Source organism: Lagenorhynchus albirostris, chromosome 6 (assembly GCF_949774975.1).
Source record: "Lagenorhynchus albirostris chromosome 6, mLagAlb1.1, whole genome shotgun sequence".
Classification (NCBI taxonomy): Eukaryota; Metazoa; Chordata; class Mammalia; order Artiodactyla; family Delphinidae; genus Lagenorhynchus; species Lagenorhynchus albirostris.
The window spans coordinates 118,159,544-118,183,893 of record NC_083100.1 but is presented as its reverse complement, the minus strand read 5'-3'; the positions used below and the strand labels follow the sequence as shown (position 1 = coordinate 118,183,893).

Genomic DNA, 24,350 nt, shown 5'->3' with positions numbered 1-24,350 from the left:
TGCTGTGTGTTGGATTTATAGTCCCAATTTTGTCCTTTGGAACTATGTACGTCAGGGGAACAGAGATAGAGCTTTTACTCCTGTGGGTCTCTGGTTATTGTCTCAGAAGCCCAAGCCTTTAGGCGCTTTGTTTTCCTGGGCCTGTCAAGCCCACTTGCTCAAGGCTATTCTCTCAGTCCTTTTCCAAAATGGCTGTACTCTTGTCTTCCTGTCTCACCAATAGCCCCCAAAGTCTTAACTTTTTCCAGAAGCCACTCAAAAGACTAAGTCCAGAGTCTTATCTAAATATAATCTAAATCAGACATGGATGAGACTCAATGTACATGCTGAAGGAAATTTCTCCCTGCTGTGCACCAAACATGCCAAATCTGTGAAATCAAATGAGCTTCTAAAAATACAGTGGTTGGACACGCATAGGATAGATATTCCCATTACAAAATGGTGAAATAATAAAGACAGGAGTTGGTAGGTCCCTGGCAAGTCCACAAACTTGAGGCCAACTGGGGCAGGGGTCCTGCCCCCACTGCTCAGCACATGGCTTTGCTGGGTACAGCCCTTGCTGCAGCTCTCACAGGTTGGGGTCACATGCCTGTGGCTCTCCTGGGCTGGAATCAAATACCAGTGGCTTTACTGGTCTGTGGCTCTACTGGGCATTGCCCTGGCAGGGGCTTTCTGCTGTGGCCCCATGCTCTTGGCTGTCCTATGCCTGGGTCAAGCCTAAGGCGCAAGGTGGCCTCATCCTTCAAAATCTAAGTGGAGATAGCTGTGCCCTTGTGCTTTGCTGGGCATACTGCCTGCTGGAGCTTGCAGTGTGAAGCATCAACAGGCAGCACTGGCCCTTCCTTTGAAGTCTTTCTGCCAAACAGGCCCTTTCACTTTGGGCCTGTGATGGGAGGGGCAGCCCTGGTGATCTCTGAAATGTCTTCAGGGTTATTCTTTGATTGTCTCGGACTGTAGGTGTCTGCTTCTGTTTGGATGGCTCAGTAGTCTCCCTGTTGTCTTGATGACTAGCTCCTGGTTCTGTTGGGCTGGCAGATCCATACTAATGTCATACGAGATTTGACCATGCCCTTTCATGGAGCTCCTCAGTGATCTTCCTTATTTATTTCATATACACAGGCCAAATTTTTAAGTTCTGCTTCCTTTTTGATGATCAGTTCCATCTTTAAGTCATTTTTCTCTTCTCTCATTTTACTAAAAGCATTCCAGAGGAACCAGTCGGTTCTTTCAATCCTATCTTAAAAATCTCCTCCACCAAATAGCCAAATTCATTGGTCATAAGTTCTGCCTTCCACAAAATACTAACACAATTCAGCCAAGTTCTTTACCACTTTATAACAAGGATTGCCTGCTCTCCATTGTCCTGTAACATCTTTCTCATTTCTAGTTGAGACCACTGATGTTTCCACCAACACTGTTCGTGACCACTTAGGAATTCTCTCAGAAGATTGAGACTTTCTCTACAGCTCTCCTCTTCTCCTTGTAAGCCCTCACCAGAATTACTTTTGACAATCTTTTCATGGCAATGTAACATTTTACTAGCATGCCCCTGCAAACTCTTTCAGTCTCTACCCATTATCCAGTTCCAAAGTCACTTCCACATGTTTAGGTATTACTGCACTTTCCCCATGTCTCAGTACCATGTTTCTTAGAGCCACTATAACAAAATACCACAGACTGCATGGCTTATAAACAACCGAAATTTATTTCTCACAGTTCTGGAGGTGGGAAGTCCAAGATCAAGGTGCCAGCATGGTTGGGTGAGGGCCCTCTTCAGGGTTGCAGAATTCTTATTGCATCCTCACATGGTGGAAGGGGTGAGGGAACTCTCCGGAGCCTCCTTTATAAGGAAGTTAATCCCATTCATGAGGGATCAAGCCTCATGACATAACCACTTCTCGAAGGACCCACCTCCTAATGTCAATACTTTAGGGATTAGGATTTCAACATATGAATTTTGGAAGGACACAAACATCCATACCTTAACAGCAGTCATCACCACAACATAGTTTCAGATGTTCCATCACCCCATAAATATCCCTAGGGCCTGTTTACAGTCTATCCCTATTGCTTCCTCCAGCCTTAGGCAACCCTATCTTTCTGTCTCTCTATATGACCTTTTCTGGACAGTTCATATAAATGGAATGATACAGTATACAGTCTTTTGTGTCCGACATCTTTCACATAGCCTAATGTGTTCTGCTGTCACATAGATGTGTCAAGTAGTTCCATGTTGTGGCATGTACTGCATCTTGTTTTACCCACTCACCATGGATGACATGTGGAATGTTTCCATTTTTTGCCTATTTTGAAGCGTGTTGCTATGAACATTCATGCCTTATGTAGACTGTTAAAAGATAAACTGAGGTATATTAAATTTTTAAGAGTTTATTTGAGCAAATATTGATTCAGATTGGGCAATGCCATACCGGAAGTTGTTAGGAGGCTCTACCAACAGGAGCAGGGATAGGTTCTTATAGAGAAAAGACAGAAGCAAAGCCAGGAAATGATTTGATTGGCTATAGCTTAAGTGTTTGCCTTATTCGGGAAAGGCTAGTTAGCTGCCTATACTCAGTTGTCCTTAGATTTCGATTTCTTAACCATGACGCATTACAAGCTTAGATTTTGGTTTTCTTACATAGGCTGCTAAAGCATTAAAGCCATCTCAGAGATTGTCATACTGAGCGAAGTAAGTCAGACAGAGAAAGACAGATATCATATGATACCATTTATATGTGGAATCTAAAAATAAATTGTAAAAATGAACTTATTTACAAAACAGAAATAGAGTCACAGATGTAGAAAACAACAAGCTTACTGTGGGGGGAAGCAGAGGAGGGTTAAATTGGGAGATTGAGCTTGACATATACACACTACTATATATAAAATAGATAACTAATAAGAACCTGCTGTATAGCACAGGGGAACCTACTCAATACTCTGTAATGACCTATATGGGAAAAGAATCTAAAAAAGAGTGGCTATATATGTATATACATATACATATATATATATATATATATACACACACACACATATCTCAGATGTATAACTGATTCACTTTCCTGTACAGCAGACTAACACAACATTGTAAGTCAACTGTATTCCAATAAAAAAAAGCCACCTCAGTTCAATGGCCTCGTTTAACTATTTTAACAGGACATATGCTCTCATTTCTCGTGGGTAGATTCCTAGGAGTGGAATTGCTGGTCATGTGGTAAATTTATTATTTAACTTTGTAAGAAACTGCCTAAGTTTCCCACCATGGCTGCACCATTTTTAAAATACATCTTTATTGTAGTATAATTGCTTCACAATGTTGTGTTAGTTTCTGCCGTACAACAAAGTGAATCAGCTATACGTACACACATATCCCCATATCCCTTCCCTCTTGAGCCTCCCTGCCACCCTCCCTATCCCACCCCTCTAGGTGGTCACAAATCACTGAACTGGTCTCCCTGTGCTATGCAGCGCTTCCCACCAGCCATTCATTTTACATTTGGTAGTGTATGTATGTCAATGCTACTCTCTCATTACACCCCAGCCTCCCCCTCCCCCCATGTCCTAAAGTCCATTATCAACGTCTGCATCTTTATTCCTGCTCTACCGCTAGGTTCATCAGTGCCATTTTTCTAGACTCCATATATATGCATTAGCCTATGATATTTGGTTTTCTCTTTCTGTCTGAATTCACTCTGTATGACAGTATCTAAGTCCATCCATGTCTCTACAAATGACACAATTTTGTTCCTTGTTTATGGCTGAGTAATATTCCATTATACATGTGTGTCACATCTTCTTTATCCATTTGTTAGTCCATTTAGGTACTTTCCATGTCCTGGCTATTGTAAATAGTGCTGCAATGAACATTGTGGTACATGTTTGTTTTTGGGTTATGGTTTTCTCAGGGTATATGTCCAGTAGTGGGATTGCTGTGTCATATGGTAGTTCTATTTTTAGTTTTTTAAGGAATCTCCATACTGTTCTCCATAGTGGCTGTATCAATTTACATTCCCACCAAAAGTGCAGGAGGGTTCCCTTTTCTCCACACCCTCTCCAGCATTTATTGTTTGTAGATTTTTTGATGATGGCCATTCTGACCAGTGTGAGGTGATACCTCATTGTGATTTTGATTTGCATTTCTCTAATGATTAGTGATGTTGAGCATCTTTTCATGTGTTTGTTGGCCATCTGTATGTCTTTGGAGAAATGTCTATTTAGGTCTTCTGCCCATTTTTGTATTGGGTTGTTTGTTTTTCTGATACTGAGCTACATGAGCTGCTTGTATATTTTGGAGATTAATCCTTTGTCAGTTGCTTCATTTGCAAATATTTTCTCCCATTCTGATGGTTGTCTTTTGTTTTTGTTTATGATTTCCTTTTCTGTGCAAAAGTTTTAAAGTTTCATTAGGTCCCATTTTTCTAGTTTTGCTATTTATTTCCATTACTCTAGGAGGTGGGTCAAAAAGGATCTTGCTGTGACTTATGTAATAGAGTGTTCTGCCTCTGTTTTCTGCTAAGAGTTTGATAGTATCTGGCCTTATATTTAGGTCTTTAATCCATTTTGTGTTTATTTTTGTGTATGGTGTTAGGAAGTGTTCTAATTTCACACATTTACATGTAGCTGTCCAGTTTTACCAGCAAGACTTATTGAAGAAACTGTCTTTTCTCCACTGTATATTCTTGCCTCCTTTGTCAAAGATATATATGTAGGTTTATTTCTGGGCTTTCTATCCTATTCCATTGATCTATCTTTCTGTTTTTGTGCCAGTACCATATTGTCTTGATTACTGTAGCTTTGTAGTATAGTCTGAAGTCAGGGAGCCTGATTCCTCCAGCTACATTTTTCTGTCTCAAGATTGCTTTGGCTATTTGGAGTCTTTTATGTTTCCGTACAAATTGTAAAAATTTTTGTTCTAGTTCTGTGAAAAATGCCATTGATAATTTGATAGGGATTGCACTGAATCTGTAGATTGCTTTGGATAGTGTAGTCATTTTCACAATATTGATTCTTCCAGTCCAAGAACAAGGTATATTTCTGCATGTGTTTATGTCATCTTTGATTTCTTCATCAGTGTTTTATAGTTTTCTGAGTGTTCTTTTGCCTGCTTAGGTAGGTTTATTCCTAGGTATTTTATTCTTTTTTTGCAATGGTCAATGATACTGTTTCTTTAATTTCTCTTTCAGATGTTTTGTTGTTAGTGTTTAGGAATGCAAGAGATTTCTGTGCATTGATTTTGTATCCTGCTACCTTACCAAATTCACTGATTAGCTCTAGTAGTTTTCTGGTAGCATCTTTAGGATATTCTATGTATAGTATCATGTCATCTGCAAACAGTGACAGTTTTACTTCTTTTCCAATTTGAATTCCTTTTATTTCTTTTACTTCTCTGATTGCCATGGCTAAAACATCCAAAGTACGTAAACGTGTATAATAGTGGTGAGAATGGGCACCCTTTTCTTGTTCCTGATCTTAGAGGAAATGCTTTCAGCTTTTCACCACTGAGAATGATGTTGGCTGTGCGTTTGTCATATGTGGCCTATATCATGTTGAGATAGGTTCCCTCTCTGCCCACTTTATGGAGAGTTTTTATCATAAATGGGTGTTGAATTTTGTCTAAAGCTTTCTCTGCATCTACTGAGATGATCATATGGTTTTATCCTTCAATTTGTTAATATGGTGTATCACATTGATTGATTTGCATATATTGAAAAATCCTTGCATTCCCAGGATAAACCCCACTTGATCATGGTGTATTATCCTTTTAATGTGCTGTTGGATTCTGTTTGCAAATATTTTGTTGAGGAGTTTTTCATCTATGTTCACCAGTGATATTGGCCTGTAGTTTTCTTTTTTTCTGACATCTTTGTCTTGTTTTTGGTATCAGGGTGATGGTGGCCTCATAGAATGAGTTTGGGAGTGTTCCTCCCTCTACTATATTTTGGAGTTTGAGAAGGATGGATGTTAGCTCTTTCTAAATGTTTGATAGAATTCACCTGTGAAGCCATCTGGTCCTGAGCTTTTGTTTGCTGGAAGATTTTTAAATCACAGTTTCAAGTTCATTGCTTGTGATTGGTTGGTTCATATATTCTATTTCTTCCTGGTTCAGTCTTGGAAGGTTGTACTTTTCTAAGAATTTGTCTAATTCTTCCAGGTTGTCCATTTTATTTGCATATAGTTGCTTATAGTAGTCTCTCATGATCCTCTGTATTTCTGCAGTGTCAGTTGTTACTTCTCCTTTTTCATTTCTAATCTGTTGATTTGAGTCTTCTCCCTTTTTTTCTTGATGAGTCTGGCTCATGGTTTATCGATTTTGTTTGTCTTCTCAAAGAACCAGCTTTTAGTTTTATTGATCTTTGCTATTGTTTTCTTCATTTCTTTTGTATTTATTTCTGATCTGATCTTTATGGTTTGTTTCCTTCTGCTAACTTTGAGTTTTTTTAGTCTTCCTTCTCTAATTGCTTTAGGTGTAAGGTTAGGTTGTTATTTGAGATTTTTCTTGTGTCTTTAGGTAGGATTGTATTGCTATAAACTTCTGTCTTAGAACTGCTTTTGCTGTATCCCACAGGTTTTGGGTTGTCGTGTTTTCATTATCATTTGTTCGTAAGTATTTTTTGTTTTCCTCTTCAATTTCCTCAGTGATCTCTTGGTTATTTAGTAGCATACTGTTTAGCTTCCACGTGTTTGTATATTCTACAGATTTTTTTCATGTAATTGATATCTAGTCTCAAGGTGTTGTGGTCTGAAATGACGCTTGATATGATTTCAATTTTCTTAAATTTACCTAGGCTTAATTTGTCACCCAAGATGTTATCTATCCTGGAGAATGTTCCGTATGTACTTGAGAAGAATGTGTATTCTGTGGTTTTTGGATGGAATGTCCTATAAATATCAATTAAGTCCATCTGATCCAATGTGTCATTTAAAGCTTGTGTTTTCTTATTTATTTTCTGTTTGGATGATCTCTCCATTGGTGTAAGTGGGGTCTTAAAGTCCCCTACTATTATTGTGTTACTGTCGAGTTTCCTTTTTATGGCTGTTAATATTTGCCTTAAGTATTGTGGTGCTCCTATTTTGGGTGCATAAATATTTACTATTGTTGTATCTTCTTCTTGCATTGATCCCTTGATCATTATTTAGTGTCCTTCCTTGTCTCTTGTAATAATCTTTATTTTAAAGTCCATGTTTTCTGATATGAGTATTGCTACTCCTGCTTCCTTTTGATTTCTGTTTGCACAGAATATCTTCTTCCATTCCTCACTTTCAGTCTGTATGTGTCCCTAGATCTGAAGTATGTCTCTTGTAGACAGCATATATACAGGTCTTGTTTTTATATCCATTCAGACAGTCTTTGTCTTTTGGTTGGACCATTTAATCCATTTACATTTAAGATAATTATTGATATATATGTTCCTATTACCATTTTAAAAATTGTTTTGGGATTTTTCTTTTTTTATAGGTCTTTTCCTTCTCTTGTGTTTCCCACTTAGGGAAGTTACATTATCATTTGTTGTTAAGCTGGTTGGGTGGTGCTGAGTTCTCTTAACTTTGCTTGTCTGTAAAGGTTGTAATTTCTTCAGTCCAATCTAAATTAGATCCTTTTTGGGTAGAGTAATCTTGTTTGTAGGTTTTTCCCTTTCATCATTTAAAATACATCCTGCTCCTCCCTTCTTGCTTGCAGAGTTTTTGCTGAAAGATCAGCTGTTAACCATACGGGGATTCCCTTGTATGTTATTTCTTGCTCTTCCTTGGCTGCTTTTAATATTTTTCTTTGTATTTAATTTTCGATAGTTTGATTAATATGTGTCTTGGCATGTTTCTCCTTGGACTGATCCTGTATGGGGCTCTCTGAGCTTCCTGGACTTGATTGACTATTTCCTTTCCCATGGTAGGTAAGTTTTCAACTATAATCTTTCAAATATTTTCTCAGCCCCATTCTTTTACTCTTCTTCTTCTGGGACCCCTATAATTTGAATATTGGTGCATTTAATGTTGTCCCGGAGTTCTCTGAAACTGTCCTCAATTCTTTTCATTCTTTTTTCTTTTTCTGCTCCTTGGCAGTTATTTTCACCATTTCATCTTTCAGGTCACTCATCTGTTCTTCTGCCTCAGTTATTCTGCCATTTGTTCCTTCTAGGGTATTTTAAATTTCAGTTATTGTGTTGTTCATCACTGTTTATTTGTTCTTTAGTTCTTCTAGTTACTTGTTAAATGTTTATTATATTTTTTCCATTCTATTTCTGTGATTTTGAATCATCTTTACTATCATTACTCTGAATTCTTTTTCTGTTAGACTGCCCATCTCTTCTTCATTTGTTTGGTCTGGTGGGTTTTTACCTTGCTTCTTCATCTGTTGCATATTTCTCTGTCTCCTAATTTTGTTTAAATTACTGTGTTTTTGGTCTCCTTCTGCAAGCTGTAGAGTCGTAGTTCCTTTTAATTCTGTTGTCTGTGCCCAGTTGGTGAGGTTGGTCCAGTGACTTGGGTAGGCTTCCTTGTGGAGGGGACTGGAACCTCTGTTCTGGTGGGTGGAGCTGGATCTTGTCCCTCTGATTGGAAGGGCCATGTCCATTGGTCTGTTTTGCAGTGTCTGTGAGCTTAGTATGACTTTAGGTAGCCTGTCTGCTAATGGGTGGGTTTTTTTTTTTCCTGTCTTGCTAGTTGTTTGGTGTGAGGCAGTCATCACTGCAGCTTGCTGGCTGGAGCTGGGTCTTAGTTTTGAGATGGAGACCTCTGGGAGAGATCTCAACAATAAATATTCCATGGACCCAGGTGTTCTCTGGTGGTCCAATGTCCTAGACTTGGCTCTCCCATCTCAGAGCTCAGGCTTGACCCCCGGCCAGCACACCAATACCCTGCAAGCCACACAGTGCACAAGAAAAATAAGAAGTAAAAACAAAACAAAACAAAACAAAAACAAAACTAAAAAAGATCCCCCTAAAATGAACAGATGAGACCCCAAGACAAATGGTAAAAGCAAAACCAAACAGACAAAAATCACACAAAGAAACATATATACAAACACTCACAAAAAGAAAAAAAAAGAGAAAAGAAAGAAGAGAGTAACCAAACCAGTAAACAATTTCAAAAATGAAAAGAAACACTAAAAACTAAACTAACACAAACATAAAACCAGAAACATATCAAATGCAGAAAGCTAATTAAAAAAGGCAATGAAAGCATAAAACAAACACACAAAAACTATCCAAAAAAATGTAAAGACAAAGAAAGATGAAAGCAGAAGGAAAAAATACAAAACAACAAACTAGGAAAGTAAAAATAGAAAACTGTAAAATATAGTTAAAAATAAAATGAAAGCAAAGCAAAGGAAAAAAGCAAACAAGGAAAAAAACAATATAATGAAAAAGTACAGTAGAATTAGGAAAAAATAAATAAAAATAAAAGCATAAAAAGAAAAGAAAAAGTAAAGAGAAAGGTAAAATTAAAGAAGAATAATAATAAAGAAAAAGAACAACAGAACCGAAAAACAAAATAAAACAAAACAAAACAAAAGTAGTGATATTTTCCTGTGGCCTTAGCTGTCAGTGTCCTTGCCTCCACAGTGAGCCACAGCCAATCCTTGCCTACCCAGGAAGTCCTCCAATACTCCTAGGTAGTTCTCTGGACCTGCTGTGGGCACTGTGGGGTCAGCTCATACTATGATCTTGACCAATGTGTACTTGCCCACAAAGTCCACAGTTGCCCCCAAAGTCTGCAGCCTCAGTTCTGGGAACCCTCATTGTCTATTCAGGTATTCCACAGTTGCAGGGTTTACCCAGCTGATTGTGGGGATTTAATCCACTGCTCCTGCAGCTGCACAGGGATATTTCCCTTTCTCATCTTTGGTCACACTGCTCCTGGGTTTCAGCCTTGGTTTTGGCCCCCCCCTCTGCGTGTGGGCTTCCCTCAGGCATCTGTTCCCCACCCAAGCAAGAAGAGGCAAAAGCAGTGGCTGATTAGGGCTCCCTTGCTCACTCAGGTTGGGGCTGAGGGAGGGATATAGCAGTCATAATTGGGATGTGCGGGGAGTGCCTGTGGGCCGCAGAGGCTGGCATGAAGTTGCAAGAGCCCGAGGCATGCCATGTGTTCTTCCAGGGAAGTTGGAAGGCAGTGGCTGGCTGCAGAGGCTTATGGGAAGGTGTGGGAAGAGACCTGCCTTGCACACAGGACCCTTAGCAGCAGTGGCAACAGTCTCGGGTCCAAGGTAACAGCTGTGGCTCAGGGTGCACCATTTTACATTCACACCAGCAATGTTTGAGGCTTTCAAATTCTCTGCATCCTTGCCTTTCTTTATATTTTGCCTTAGAAATTCCATGCCCACTTGAATTATAATTAAATAGAAAAAGTATTTTTGTGGTTCAGTGGTAATACTGAAGTTTCAATTAGATTAAGCATTTTATAACAGTCTCAGTAATTGGGCAGAATTGATTTATATTGTGGAACTAATTCTCCAGTTGCCTATGGATTATATGGTAAATAATTAATGATAATTTACTGCAGGCTTCCTTATAGAACAAACTTTATCGAGCTTCTACTTCAGGGTCATCTAATTATGCAGGAAATCTTTCTTTAGAAAGCAGACTGGTGATGGTTGTGTGTGTCTCTAGGGCATACAGACTCTGAAACAAAGAAACTCACGATTTATTTATTGTCTTAATAGATATGGTATAAAATGGCCAATCTTCACAAATACTTATACCGATAGAGGCTTCTGTGTGTTTTATTTATTTTTTTAAAATATTTATTTATTTATTTTTGGCTGCATTGGGTCTTGGTTGTGGCACGTGGGATCTTTCATTGTGGTTTGTGGGCTCTTTATTGTGGCATGTGGACTTCTCTCTAGTTGTGGTGCGCAGGCTCCAGAGTGCGTAAGCTCAGTAGTTGCGGTGTGTGGGCTCCGGAGTGCATGGGCTCTGTAGTTGCAACACATGGGCTCTCTAGTTGTGGCATGTGGGCTTAGTTTTCCTGTGGCATGTGGGATCTTAATTCCCCAACCAGGGATCAAACCCATTTCCCCTGCATTAGAACATGGAAACTTAGCCACTGCACCACCAGGGAAGTCCCTTTCTGTGTGTTTTAACGTCCTGTGGATTAGAATGCAGTAATTTTCTATGTTCCTCTCCAGATTGTTCACAGAACACTGGCAGCCATGTTGGGTTCCCTTGCGGCATTAGCAGCGCTGGCTGTGATTGGAGATGTAAGTGTAACATTTTGAGTCAATGGCTTAGCACTCAATAGAATGTCAGATTCAAAGACAGTCCAAGAATTAGGCATTAGCTGGTGATTTTACTTTTTTAATATACTCTTTCACATTTCCCATTAGTGGCATGAACTTTACAGCATTGATGAGTAATTAACATTTGACTTTATCACACACATCCCAGTGGTGTTATTCTCCACCCTAGCTGAGGAAACGCTTGACTCATGGTGGTCAAGCATTTTCCCAGGTCATGCAGCTGAATTATGTTAGAGCTGGCCCTATGTACTGTCAGCCCATGGAAACTAGAAGAGGCCATCCTGGCTGGAGCAGAGAGGTGGGAGACAGTGAGTTTGGGATTCTGTCCTGCAGATATCAGGAGGTCCCTGGATGTGCAAGTCTGGGGGGAATAGCACCCCCTCAGGGTCTGCATGTGGTCCATCCTGCAGGGACATTGGAATGAATGTAGGGAAGCAAGAGAGGCCAAGTGCCCACTAGAGATGGAGGCCTGCGGAGCCTCCATCTTGAGGAGTAGTGCTGGAACTGACCAAGGTAGCAACATACAGAAATTAGGATTGAAAGCAACTCTGTAGAATTTCAGGGATTGTTCTGAAAAGTGCTACTAAAGGGCAGTCAGTCAACCAAAGAATAATAACTGGGGCTATGTGGGGCTATGTTCAGTTAGTTATTTATTGTTTTTTTATTTTCTTTTTCTTGACTAGAGTTGGTATAAACAAACACTAACTCTAAGGGTAAAATGTCCCAGCATCCTAAAACTTACACATAAACCACTGTTATTTTTATTAATTGTTAAGGAGTAGTGTAGTAGTAGTTATTTAATTCTAGAAATCATTGACGTAGCACATGGCTTGTGCTGCAGGAACTTCCCTGGACCACTGTGCAGTCCTTTTCCAACAACGAGGCTCTCCAAGTGCCCTCAGTTCCCAGTCTGGGTTCCCAGTCCCCCATGATTCTACCTTCCCTTAAGGACATGGATGGGGCTTAATAAATCTGCTTTTTTTTTTATTGTCAAGTGCATAGGTTTGACGTTATTATGCTTTGGGTCACGAGTGTTTTTCAGTGATGATATAATCTGATTTCAAAGGCAAGCAGATGGTATGACTTTCGACTCTGGTCCAATGAGTGGGTTTTCTGTAAAGAGCAGCACATATTTACAGTTTATCACCAGGAGGATGATGCGCACGACTAACTGGCAAATTTGTGCTTTGATTGCAGAGACCTAGCCTGACCCACGTGGTGGAGTGGATTGATTTCGAGACTCTGGCCCTGCTGTTTGGCATGGTAATGACAGTCCTCCCAGTGGGACAGGGTCCCAAGCTTGCTGTAACCTTGGACCTTCTCTTTTGCCACTGCTGACTCTTAAAGACACTGTGATGCTTGACAATTATGGCTTGATTGAGAAGTGTTTGTGCAGGTCTAGCTGATTTCTCCTGAGGAGGAATGGAGTGATTGGTGCTCTGATTAGTTAGCTGTAAAATTTCAGCCTAAGGCCTGTCTGACAGTGAAATAATCTTGCCATTCAGAAAATTTAGAAATTTTTAAAAGTTACTGTACTTAAAATATAAAATGGAATATCCTAAACAGATGAACCATTTAAGTTTTTCAGTGATTGGAAAAGTACCTTTAATTATATGGATAAAGGAAGAAATGAAGAAATTGTCCCTAAGTAATTGTTTGTATATTTGCTGTTAAACAGACATTTTCAAGTGGCCCCTCTACTCTGTGCTATGAAGAGTGTATGAAGAGTGGCAGGGTTGGTTTCCTCTGAGGCTTCTCTCCTTGACTTGTAGATGATCATCTTCTCCCTGTGTCCTCACATGATTGTCCCTCTGGGCATATCTGTGTCCTCATCTCTTCTTCTTATAAGGTCACCAGTCATACTGGGTTAGGGCTTCACTTTTTTTTTTTTTTTGCGGTACTCGGGCCTCTCACTGTTGGTGGCTTCTCCTGTTGCGGAGCACAGGTTCCGGATGCGCAGGCTCAACAGCCATGGCTCACGGGCCCAGCCACTCTGCGGCATGTGGGATCTTCCCGGACTGGGGCATGAACCCGCGTCCCCTGCATCGGCAGGCGGACTCTCAATCACTGCGCCACCACAGAAGCCCAGGGCTTCACTTTAATTACCTTCTTAATATAGTTACATTTGAGCTACTGGGGGTGGTTAGGATTTTTAAAATGAGTGGTTTAATTTTTTTTCTCAAATGGAATCAGTAGAACTTTGCAGAGACAGTCTATATAACTAGGCCCCTGCCTTTTCCACCCTGTTGCATGTCAGTCACTTACCCAGTCCCTGAGTTCCAGCATCTCTTGGGTGGTTCTGGCAGCTGACGTGTGGAACAGCTTCACCATGACAGTGGAAGACCACACAAGACCTACCCATCCACGTTCATGTGAAACTTCCATTGGTGTGTGAAGCTCCACATTCTATAAATGGCCTCACAGTGGCTATTTGGGTTAGGATGAATATTGTTGGTCATGCTAGACAAGGTAGATATCTGTACTGAGTCTAAATTAATTTTTGGGCACTTTTGTTTTGCACCGTTTATTTGAAAGACAGTATTGGGCCCACTCTTTTCTAAGTACTTTAGTTTACATAATGCTATTGAATTTTCACAACAACCTTACAAGGAACAGACATTCAGAGATGAGGTGAGAAAACCAAAGTACAGAGAATTAAATTTTTTGTTCAAAGTTAAATTACTCCTAAGTAGCAGAATTGATATTTGAACCTGCATCTTCTCACTCCAAGTTCAGCACGTGATACGTCACCATCTAAGGAGGTAGAATAGAGAATCTTCCAGAAAGTTCAGGCTGGTTGAAATGCCTGGTTGATTAGACTTAGAATAAATGGGACATTACTTTTTGTTACTATCTAGGATGATTATTCTCACCAACCGCGTCATCAGCAGAAAAACACAAGTGAGTAGGCCTTCTGGGTTCATATAGAACCAGAGAATAATCATTTCAATGTAACTACTCTTATTTGCTTGTTTTGATCAAATTGGTGATAAAAATCTGTTAAATTATTTTAGGAAACAAAATTTAAGCCAGTTTAAAAGTCTTAAAACATTGAATTGTTGCTTGTGTGGACATTTAGGTGTAGAAGGCCACATTCTGTCCCATTTCGTTCCCTGTTTCTAGCTTTGTGACTGTAAGTGAGTCACCTTCCATCTGTGCCTGCCAGTTTCCTGGTCTATAAGACAGAGAGTAATTATAACACACTGTTCACTGTCAAGATCAGATGGAATGATAATGTACCTTGGGCACATATCCCTGGACAAATATAGAGGTGCAAACCCACTAGCAAGGGGCTTGATTCAGGGAGTTAGTAAGTGAACCACACTCATCAAGAGAGTGAGAAGCTTGATGAGGTGGTAGCTTTCACGCAGAGGTCAGAGATCAGATTTGAAAGGGATAACTCTGGTGTCATTTCAGGATGGTGCTGAATGCTGTAACATTCTCCTTGTCTCTTGTTTCTCTTTTCCCCACAGATGATTTTAGTAGCCATATTTTCAGAGACTGGATTTTTTGATTATTGTGCTGTAAAGGTAAGTTTGATGTGGCATTTAATAGTTATGTATTAATTAATTGACATTTATTTTTCCACCATTACATATTTAGTGAATAAAACTACCACTTAAAGCAAATATTTTAAAATTCTGTCCTCCTTTTCAAAATCACTGCTGAAAAGCTGGACATAGTTGCTGTGCTAATTTAGGTGCCTCTGAGCAACACTTTCAGCTTCTCAACAAATAACCAAAGAAGAGGATCAAGGAGAAGAGTACTAGAGTTGAGTGTTTGTATGACAGGGTTCAAATTGGCAGGTTGAGAGCTATGCACCAAAACTGTTTTGCACTTCAGAGTATCCAAATATTTTAAATCATCAGCTTCTGACTACTCCACTTTTTGGTGAAATAATTTCAATGATTACTTTCTAAACATTGAGCATATAAACATTCCTTTTTTTTACTGTATTTAATTAATTAATTATTTTAAAAAATCTGTATTGGAGTATAATTGCTTTACATTGTTGTGTTAGTTTCTGCTGTATAATGAAGTAAATCAGCTATACGTATACATATACCCCCATATACCCTGAGGAATCCACCAGCAAGTTCTGACTGGCAGAATTTGTACTGGTCCTGGCTGAAAACCCGGCCTGCGCCCAGCAGCCATACCACAGACGAGCCCATGGCCATGCCGCTCAGATGTCCCAGCTGGATATTGGATATAGCTTTTGATGGTTTAGGGCCTCTTTCACTTGACCTAGCCATGTGGGTGACAGGGTCTTGGTGCTCCGGCCTGGTGTCAGGCCTGAGCCTCTGAGGTGGTAGTGCCAAGTTCAGGACATTGGACCACCAGAGACCTCCCAGCCACACATAATATCAAATGGCGAGAGCTCTTTCAGAACTCTCCATCTCAACGTGAAGACCCAGCTCCATGAACAGCCAGCAATCTCCAGTGCTGGACACCCCATGCCAAACAACTGGCAAGACAGGAACACAACACCACACATTAGCAGAGGGGATGCCTAAAATCATACTAAGTTCACAGACAACCCAAAACAGACCACCAGAAGCAGCCCTGACCACAAGAGAGACAAGATCCACCCCACCCACAAAAACACAAGCACCAGTCCCCTCCACCAGGAAGCCTACACAAGTCACTGAACCAGCCTCACCAACTGGAGGCAGAAACTAAAAGCAATAGGAACTATGAACCTGCAAACTGCAAAAAGGAGACCCCAAACACAGTAAGTTAAACAAAATGAGAAGACAGAGAAATATGCAGCAGATGAAGGAGCAAGGTAAAAACCCACCAGACCAAACAAATGAAGAGGAAATAGGCAGTCTACCTGAAAAAGAATTCAGAGTAATCATAGTAAAGATGATCCAAAATATCGGAAATAGAATGGAGAAAATACAAGAAATGTTTAACAAGGACCTGGAAGAAGTAAAGAGCAAACAAGCATTGATGAACAACACAAAACATGATATTACAAATTCTCTGGAAGGAATCAATAGCAGAATAATTGAGGCAGAAGAATGGATAAGTGACCTGGAAGATAAAATAGTGGAACTAACTACCACAGAGCAGAATAAAGAAAAAAGAATGAAAGGAATTGAGGACAGTCTCAGAGACTTCTGGGACAACATTAAACCCACCAGCGTTCAAATTATAGGGGCCCCAGAAGGAGAAGAGAAAAAGAAAGGGTCTGAGAAAATATTTGAGAGATTATAGTTGAAAACTTCCCTACCATGGGAAAGGAAATAGTCAAGTCCAGGAAGCTCAGAGAGTCCCATACAGGATCAGTCCAAGGAGAAACATGTCAAGACAGATATTAATCAAACTATCAAAAATTAAAAAGAAAAAAAATATTATAAGCAGCAAGGGAAAAGAAACACATAATATACAAGGGACTCCCCATAAGGTGAACAGCTGATCTTTCAGCAGAAACTGCAGCCAGAAGGGAGTGGCAGGGCATACTTGAAGTGATGAAAGAGAAAAACCTACAAACAAGATTACTCTAACCAGCAAGGATCTCATTCAGATTTGATGGAGAAATGAAAACATTTACAGACAAGCAAAAGTAATGAAACTCAGCACCACCAAACCAGCTTTAAAACAAATGCTAAAGGAACTTCTCTAGGCAGGAAACAAAAGAGAAGGAAAAGACCTATAATAACAACTCCAAAACAATTAAGAAAACGGTAATAGCAAAAAACATATTGATAATTACCTTAAAGGTAAATGGATTAAATGTTCTAACCAAAAGACATAAGCTGCCTGAATGGATATAAAAACAAGGCCCATATATATGCTGTCTACAAGAGACCCACTTCAGACCTAGGGACACATACAGACTGAAAGTGAGGGGATGGAAAAACATATTCCATGCAAATGCAAATCAAAAGGGAGCTGGAGTAGCAATATTCATATCAAATGAAATAGGCTTTAAAATAAAGACTATTAAAAGAGACAAGGACACTACATAAAGACCAAGGGATCAATACAAAGAAAAAGATATAATAATTGTAAATATTTATGTACCTAACATTGGAGCACCTTAATACATAAGGTAAATGCTAACAGCCATAATAGGGGAAGTCAACAGTATCTCAGTCATAGGAGGAGAATTTAACACCCCACTTTCACCAATGGACATATCATCCAAAATGAAAATAAATAAGGAAACACAAGCTTTAAATGATACACTAAACAAGATGGACCTAACTGATATTTATAGGACATTACATCCAAAAACAACAGAATACACATTCTTCTCAAGTGCTCATGGAACATTCTCCAGGATAGATCATATCTTGGGTCACAAATCAAGCTGTGGTAAATTTAAGAAAATTGAAATTGTCTCGTGTCTTTACCGACCATAACGCTATAAGACTAGATACCAATTACAGAAAAAAAAACTGTAAAAGATACAAACACATGCAGGCTAAACAATACACTACTAAATAATAAATAGATCACTGAAGAAATCAAAGAGGAAATCAAAAAATACCTAGAAACAAATGACAATGAAAACACGACGACCCAAAACCTATGGGATGCTGCAAAAACAGTTCTAAGAAGGAAGTTTATAGCAATACAATCTTACCTCAAGAAACAAAAAACATCTCAAACAACTTCATGTTACACCTAAAGCAAGTAGAGAAAGAAGAATGAAAAACACCCCAAAGTTAGCAGAAGGAAAGAAATCGTAAAGATCAGATCAGAAATAAATGAAAAAGAACTGAAAGAAACAATAGCAAAGATCAATAAAACTAAAAGCTGGTTCCTTGAGAAGATAAACAAAATTGATAAACCATTAGCCAGACTCATCAAGAAAAAGAGGGAGAAGACTCCAATCAACAGATTAAGAAACGAAAAGAAGTAACAACTGACACTGCAAGAAATAAAAAGGATAATGAGGGACTACTACAAGAACTATATGCCAATAAAATGGACAATCTGGAAGAAATGGACAAATTCTTAGAAAAGCACAACCTTACATGACTGAACCAGGAAGAAATAGAAAATATAAACAGACCAATCACAAGAACTGAAATTGAAACTATGATTAAAAATTTTCCAACAAACAAAAGCCCAGGACCAGATGGATTCAGGCGAATTCTATGAAACATTTAGAGAAGAGCTAACACCTATCCTTCTCAAACTCTTCCAAAGTATAGCAGAGGGAGGGACACTCCCAAACTCATTCTATGAGGCCACCAGCACCCTGATACCAAAACCAGACAAATATGTTACAAAAAAAGAAAACCACAGGCAAATATTACTGATGAACATAGATGCAAAAATCCTGAACAAAATACAAGCAAACAGAATCCCATGGCACATTAAAAGGATCATACACAATGACCAAGTGGGGTTTATCGCAGGAATGCAAGGATTCTTCAATATATGCAAATCAATCAATGTGATAAACCATATTAACAGATTGAAGGAAAAAACCATATGCTCATCTCAATAGATGCAGAAAAAGATTTCGACAAAATTCAACACCCATTTATGATAAAATCCCTCCAGAATGTAGGCATAGAGCAAACCCACCTCAACGTGATAAAGGCCATATATGACAAACCCAGAGCCAACATCATTCTCAATGGTGAAAAACTGAAACCGTCCTCTAAGATCAGTAAAAAGACAAGGTTGCCCACTCTCAACACTATTATTCAACATAGTTTTGGAAGTTTTAGCCACAGCAATCAGAGAAATTGGAAAAGAAGAAGTAAAACTGTCACTGTTTGCAGATGACATAATACTATACATAAAGAATCCTAAATATGCTACCAGAAAACTACTAGAGCTAATCAATGAATCTGGTAAAGTAGCAGTATAAAAAATTAATGCACAGAAATCTCTTGCATTCCTATGCACTAATGATGAAAAACCTGAAAGAAATTAAGGAAACACTCCCATTTACCATTACAACAAAAAAGTAAAATACGTAGGAATAAACCTACCTAAAGAGACAAAAGACCTGTATGCAGAAAATTATAAGACACTGATGAAAGAAATTAAAGATGATACAAACATACGGAGAGATATAGCATGTTCTTGGATTGGAAGAATCAACATTGTGAAAATGACTATACTACCCAAAGCAATCTATAGATTCAGTGTATCCCTATCAAACTACCAATGGCATTTTTCACAGGACAAGAACATGAAATTTCGGCATATGTATGGAAACACAAAAGACCCCGAATAGCCAAAGCAATATTGAGAAAGAAAAATGGAGCTGGAGGAATCAGGCTCCTGGACTTCAGACTAAACTACAAAGCTACATTAATCAAGACAGTATGGTACTGGCACAAAAACAGAAATATAGATCAATGGAACAAGATAGAAAGCCCAGAGCTAAACCCACACACATATGGTCACCGTATCTTTGATAAAGGAGGCAAGAATATACAATGGAGAAAAGACAGCGTCTTCAAAAAGTGGTGCTGGGAAAACTGGACAGCTACATGTAAAAGAATGAAATTAGAACACTTCCTAACACCATACACAAAAATAAACTCAAAATAGATTAAAGACCTAAATATAAGGCCAGACACTATAAAACTCTTAGAGGAAACTCATAGGCAGAACACTCTATGACATAAATCACAGCAAGATCCTTTTTGACCCACCTCCTAGAGAAATGGAAATAGAAACAAAAATAAACAAATGGGACCTACTGAAACTTAAGAACTTTTGCACAACCAAGGAAACCATAAATAAGACTAAAAGACCACCCTCAGAATGGGAGAAAATATTTTCAAATGAAGCAATGGACAAAGGATTAATCTCCAAACTATACAAGCAGCTCATGCAGCTCAATATCAATAAAACAAACGACCCAATCTAAAAATGGGCAGAAAACCTAAATAAATATTTCTCCAAAAAAGATATGCAGATTGCCAACAAACACATGATAGGATGCTCAACATCACTAATCATCAGAGATATGCGAATCAAAACTACAATGAGTTATTATGTGACACTGGTCAGAATGGCCATCATCAAACAATCTACAAACAATAAATGCTGGAGAGGGTGTGGAGAAAAGGGAACCCTTTTGCACTGTTCGTGGGAATGCCATTATGGAGAACAGTATGGAGGTTCCTTAAAAAACTAAAAATAGAACTACCAAATGACACTGCAATCCCACTACTGGGCATATACCCTGAGAAAACCATAATTCAAAGAGTCATGTACCACAATGTTCATTGTAGCACTATTTACAATAGCCAGGACATGGAAGCAACCTAAGTGTCCATTGACAGATGAATGGATAAAGAAGATGTGTCACATATATACAATGGAATATTACTCAACCATAAAAAGAAATGAAATTGAATTATTTGTAGTGAGGTGGATGGACCTAAAATCTGTCATACAGAGTGAAGCAAGTCAGAAAGAGAAAAGCAAATATTGTATGCTAACACATATATATAGAATTCAAAACAAAAATCATTCTGAAGAACCTAGAGGCAGGACAGAAATAAAGATGCAGATGTAGAGAATGGACTTGAGAACACAGGTCAGGGATGGGTAAGCTGGGATGAAGTGAGAGAGTAGCATTAACATATATACACTACCAAATATAAAATAGCTAGGGGGAAGAAGCTGCATAGCACAGGGAGATCAGGTTGGTGCTTTGTGACCACCTAGAGAGATGGGATAGGGAGTGTGGTAGGGAGACACAAGAGGAAGCGGAGGGCTTCCCTGGTGGCGCCGTGGTTGAGAGTCCGCCTGCCAATGCAGGGGACGCGGGTTCGTGCTCCGGTCCGGGAAGATCCCACATGCCGTGGAGCGGCTGGGCCCATGAACCATGGCCGCTGAGCCTGCGCGTCCCGAGTCTGTGCTCCGCAACGGGAGAGGCCACAACAGTGAGAGGCCCACGTACTGAAAAAAAAAAAAAAAAAAGAGGAAGGCGATATGGGGATATATGTATACATATAGGTGATTCACTTCATTATACAGCAGAAACTAACAACCTTTTAAAACAATTATACTCCAATAAATCTGTTACAAAAACAAACAAAGAATTTGTATTGGTCCTATTACTCAGGGTTGGCAGGAAGACATCTTGTCGTGCTCTGCTAAAAAAAGACTAGTGCTGGGCTTGACTTTTTAAAATTTGAAACTGAAAATTTCTTTTTTAAAAATATTTACTTTACAAAGTCCTTTCCGAAGCTTGAATGATAGAACAATTCTGTGATTTTTGCCGTCTTTGTGCACCACCTTGCACCTCCCAGGTACTATCTGGCCTCTTCCTCACAATACCTTGGTACTGAAAGTAATCCCTAGATCTCCAAAGATCAGCAGACTCTAGGGTCAGGTGGATCCCAAATTCACAGCCCAAGCTGTCCAACCAAAAGGAATGTGTAAAAGACTAGGGGATGCAGGGGTGACAGGCCGTCACCTTGTGACAGATTGACCACCACAGGGCACCGAGAAGGAGAATCTGAGGGAAGGAACATAGGCCAGGGTGGATTTAGAACGTCCAGGTCCAGCCATTACTGCCTCATCTCAGCAGATTTAGGAGTTTGTGGGTCTAAGTTTTAATCCTCCATGCAATGTTTATTTAGACCTTAGTTTTAGAGACCCTAATGAAATGTTGCATCTGTTCTTTGACCCTGCTGATCCTGGCTTGTTCTTTATTGCGCTGCAGGCATACAAACTGTCCCGGGGAAGAGTGTGGGCCATGATCATCATGTTGTGTCTCATTGTCGCCGTCCTTTCTGCCTTCCTGGACAACGTCACCACAGCGCTCCTCTTCACTCCCGTGACCATAAGGTAGGCAAAGTGGCACCGTGTGGGCATCAGGCCAGGCTCACAGCAGCGCATGCTGGCTGCTGACCTTGCCCTTCACCCGTGTGCTTGGGTCCGGCCTGCACACCCACTGGGACTGTGGCTCTGTGTGCACGGCTGTGACAGTGGCAGTGGTGGTTGCAGAAATGCTGCAGAAGTCAGCACACATGGGCCTTTGTGTACTCTGGGACAGACCATCAGGGGCCAGGAGTTCTGGTCCATGGGCTCCGTGGGGCACTCAGCCAGAGAGTGGGAGGTGGGGCTGCTGTCCTGCTCTGGCAGGCTCCTCGTGGAAGGATTGGACCTGGCAAGGCCTTGAAAGGCAACTTTGGGAAAGAGAAATTCGGTTTGATTCTATTTTGCTCCTTTTAATTCCATCCACTTCCTTTGTTTGACATTCACCGAGCAGCACAAGCTGATCACCTGGAGCCTCCTGGGGCTTGGGCTGCAGCCTGTCATTGTGCAGCCCCTTCCAAGGTCATGGATGTACACTTGTATCTAGACTTTATGTTCCTTATTTTAAAGATGGTTCCCAGCATATCATGGTCTTCCCCTGCTTAGACCCATCATGTGCTGGTGCTGGCTGCTCCTCGGGAGACTGAGGGGACATAGGTATGGCTGGTGGTTTCTGGGAAGCTAGGTAGTGAGGACCTTTAGACAAGTCACTTCAGCTGCACTGATCTGGGTTGTACCATCAAAGAGATTAACCCAAACTAGTGTTCTGAGGATTCTGCCAGATAAGAGATTCTGCTGCACTTGAGGCATGAGACACAGCAAGTTCAATGTCACCAGCGAGGGGCTACTTCCAGAGCTCAAGACTAATTCTGGGCAATACCTTTGTTGTTGGAAGAGTAGTGACCCTCAGAGGAGGAGGGAGTTGGAGTGTGGGGTGGGGAGAGGAGAATGAAGGTTAGAGAGGAGCAGACAGTGGGCAGCACCCCACGGATTGGCCTGCAGTGTCACAAGTCAGTCCGTTGCTCAGGCTTCTGCAAGCTTGACTACATTGTCATGGCCCACGTGCAAATATAGATTTGAGGGGGGGGGTCGCTGGACTCAGCATGCCTGCACAGGGAGCATAGCACCTCCCAGTACCTAAGGGTTCTTCTGAGGGTAAATGCGGGATGGAGGGCGTTGTAAACTGTAGCACATGCTAAAACCAACCCTGCCCCTAGGACACCTCAGGGGGCAAGAGGCAGTTCACACCCACCCCACTTCAACCAGGGCAACTCTGCTGCTGACACTGGTTTGAAAATCATCTTACAATGTGCCAGATTCCAGCATGTCACTGCACTCTCTGAGGATGGCACACACGTTCTCAGCATCCCTGTATAACCTGGGCAGCTGAGGGTTGTCTCAGCCTTGCTGGGATTTGTTTATATCCTTAGTGTTCTAGGAACTGGCTTTGTAATTTTTTTTTTTTTTTGGGTACGCGGGCCTCTCACTGTGGTGGCCTCTCCCGTTGCGGAGCCCAGGCTCCAGACGCGCAGGCTCAGCGGCCATGGCTCATGGGCCCAGCCGCTCCATGGCCTGTGGGATCTTCCCGGACCAGGGCATGAACCCACGTCCCCTGCATCGGCAGGTGGACTCTCAACCACTGCGCCACCAGGGAAGCCCTGGCTTTGTAATTTTATGTGAGAATAGCAATTCCATTTATTAGTCTAAAAATTACATCTTTCAAGATTGAAATGTTGGGGTGCTCAGATTCACTGTTTATACTATCATATTCTTCATGACTCTATAAACTTAATCACATTTCTTCTGCCTTTGTCTGGATTGGGTAGCGCTAGTCTTTACAGTTAAACAGCCAGATCTGGCATTGCTGGTTAGCATGCACTAATCCTTTTCTTGCTAGAAGCAGAGCCGGGGCATCCTAAGCTGATAGCTTCTGCTGCTGATTGGCGTCTGTTCCTCTTTTTTGGATTCATCCCTGTCCCTGGTCCCTGGACACTGCTCCCTTCTCAGCTTCCACACGGTTCTGTAGGCCAGTCCCCCTCAGAAGAGCTGCTGGCTGTGATCTGAGCTGGGAGGTGGTAGAAAGGACCCTTGAGGGACTTCCCAGACTCCACGCTTCCACTGCAGGGGGCATGGGTTCAATCCCTGGTCAAGGAACTAAGATCCTGCATGCCGCGGAGTGGCCAAAAAAAAAAGGACCCTTGAATGCAGCAGGGACACCCTTCACTGCCAACTTCCACACCCAGGCCTGGCTTCTGTAAGGAAGTGGGCAATGTGATGGGCAGGTGGAGGGGGAAATACCATGAGGTATTTCCTAAACTTTCTTTAGAGTAGCCTTTTCTCAACTGTGGGCTCAGTG

General features: G+C 40.6%; 1 protein-coding gene across 1 annotated transcript in view; it reads left to right on the top strand.

Annotated features, from left to right (window-relative positions):
• OCA2 (OCA2 melanosomal transmembrane protein) overlaps nucleotides 1-24,350 on the top strand; it is a 245,408-nt gene that overhangs the window by 77,422 nt on the left and 143,636 nt on the right. The window contains exons 11-14 of the mRNA XM_060151549.1: nucleotides 11,126-11,197; nucleotides 12,434-12,499; nucleotides 14,710-14,766; nucleotides 21,900-22,024. Of these exons, the coding sequence (XP_060007532.1) occupies nucleotides 11,126-11,197; nucleotides 12,434-12,499; nucleotides 14,710-14,766; nucleotides 21,900-22,024 (320 nt within the window). The remainder of the gene's footprint in view (nucleotides 1-11,125; nucleotides 11,198-12,433; nucleotides 12,500-14,709; nucleotides 14,767-21,899; nucleotides 22,025-24,350) is intronic.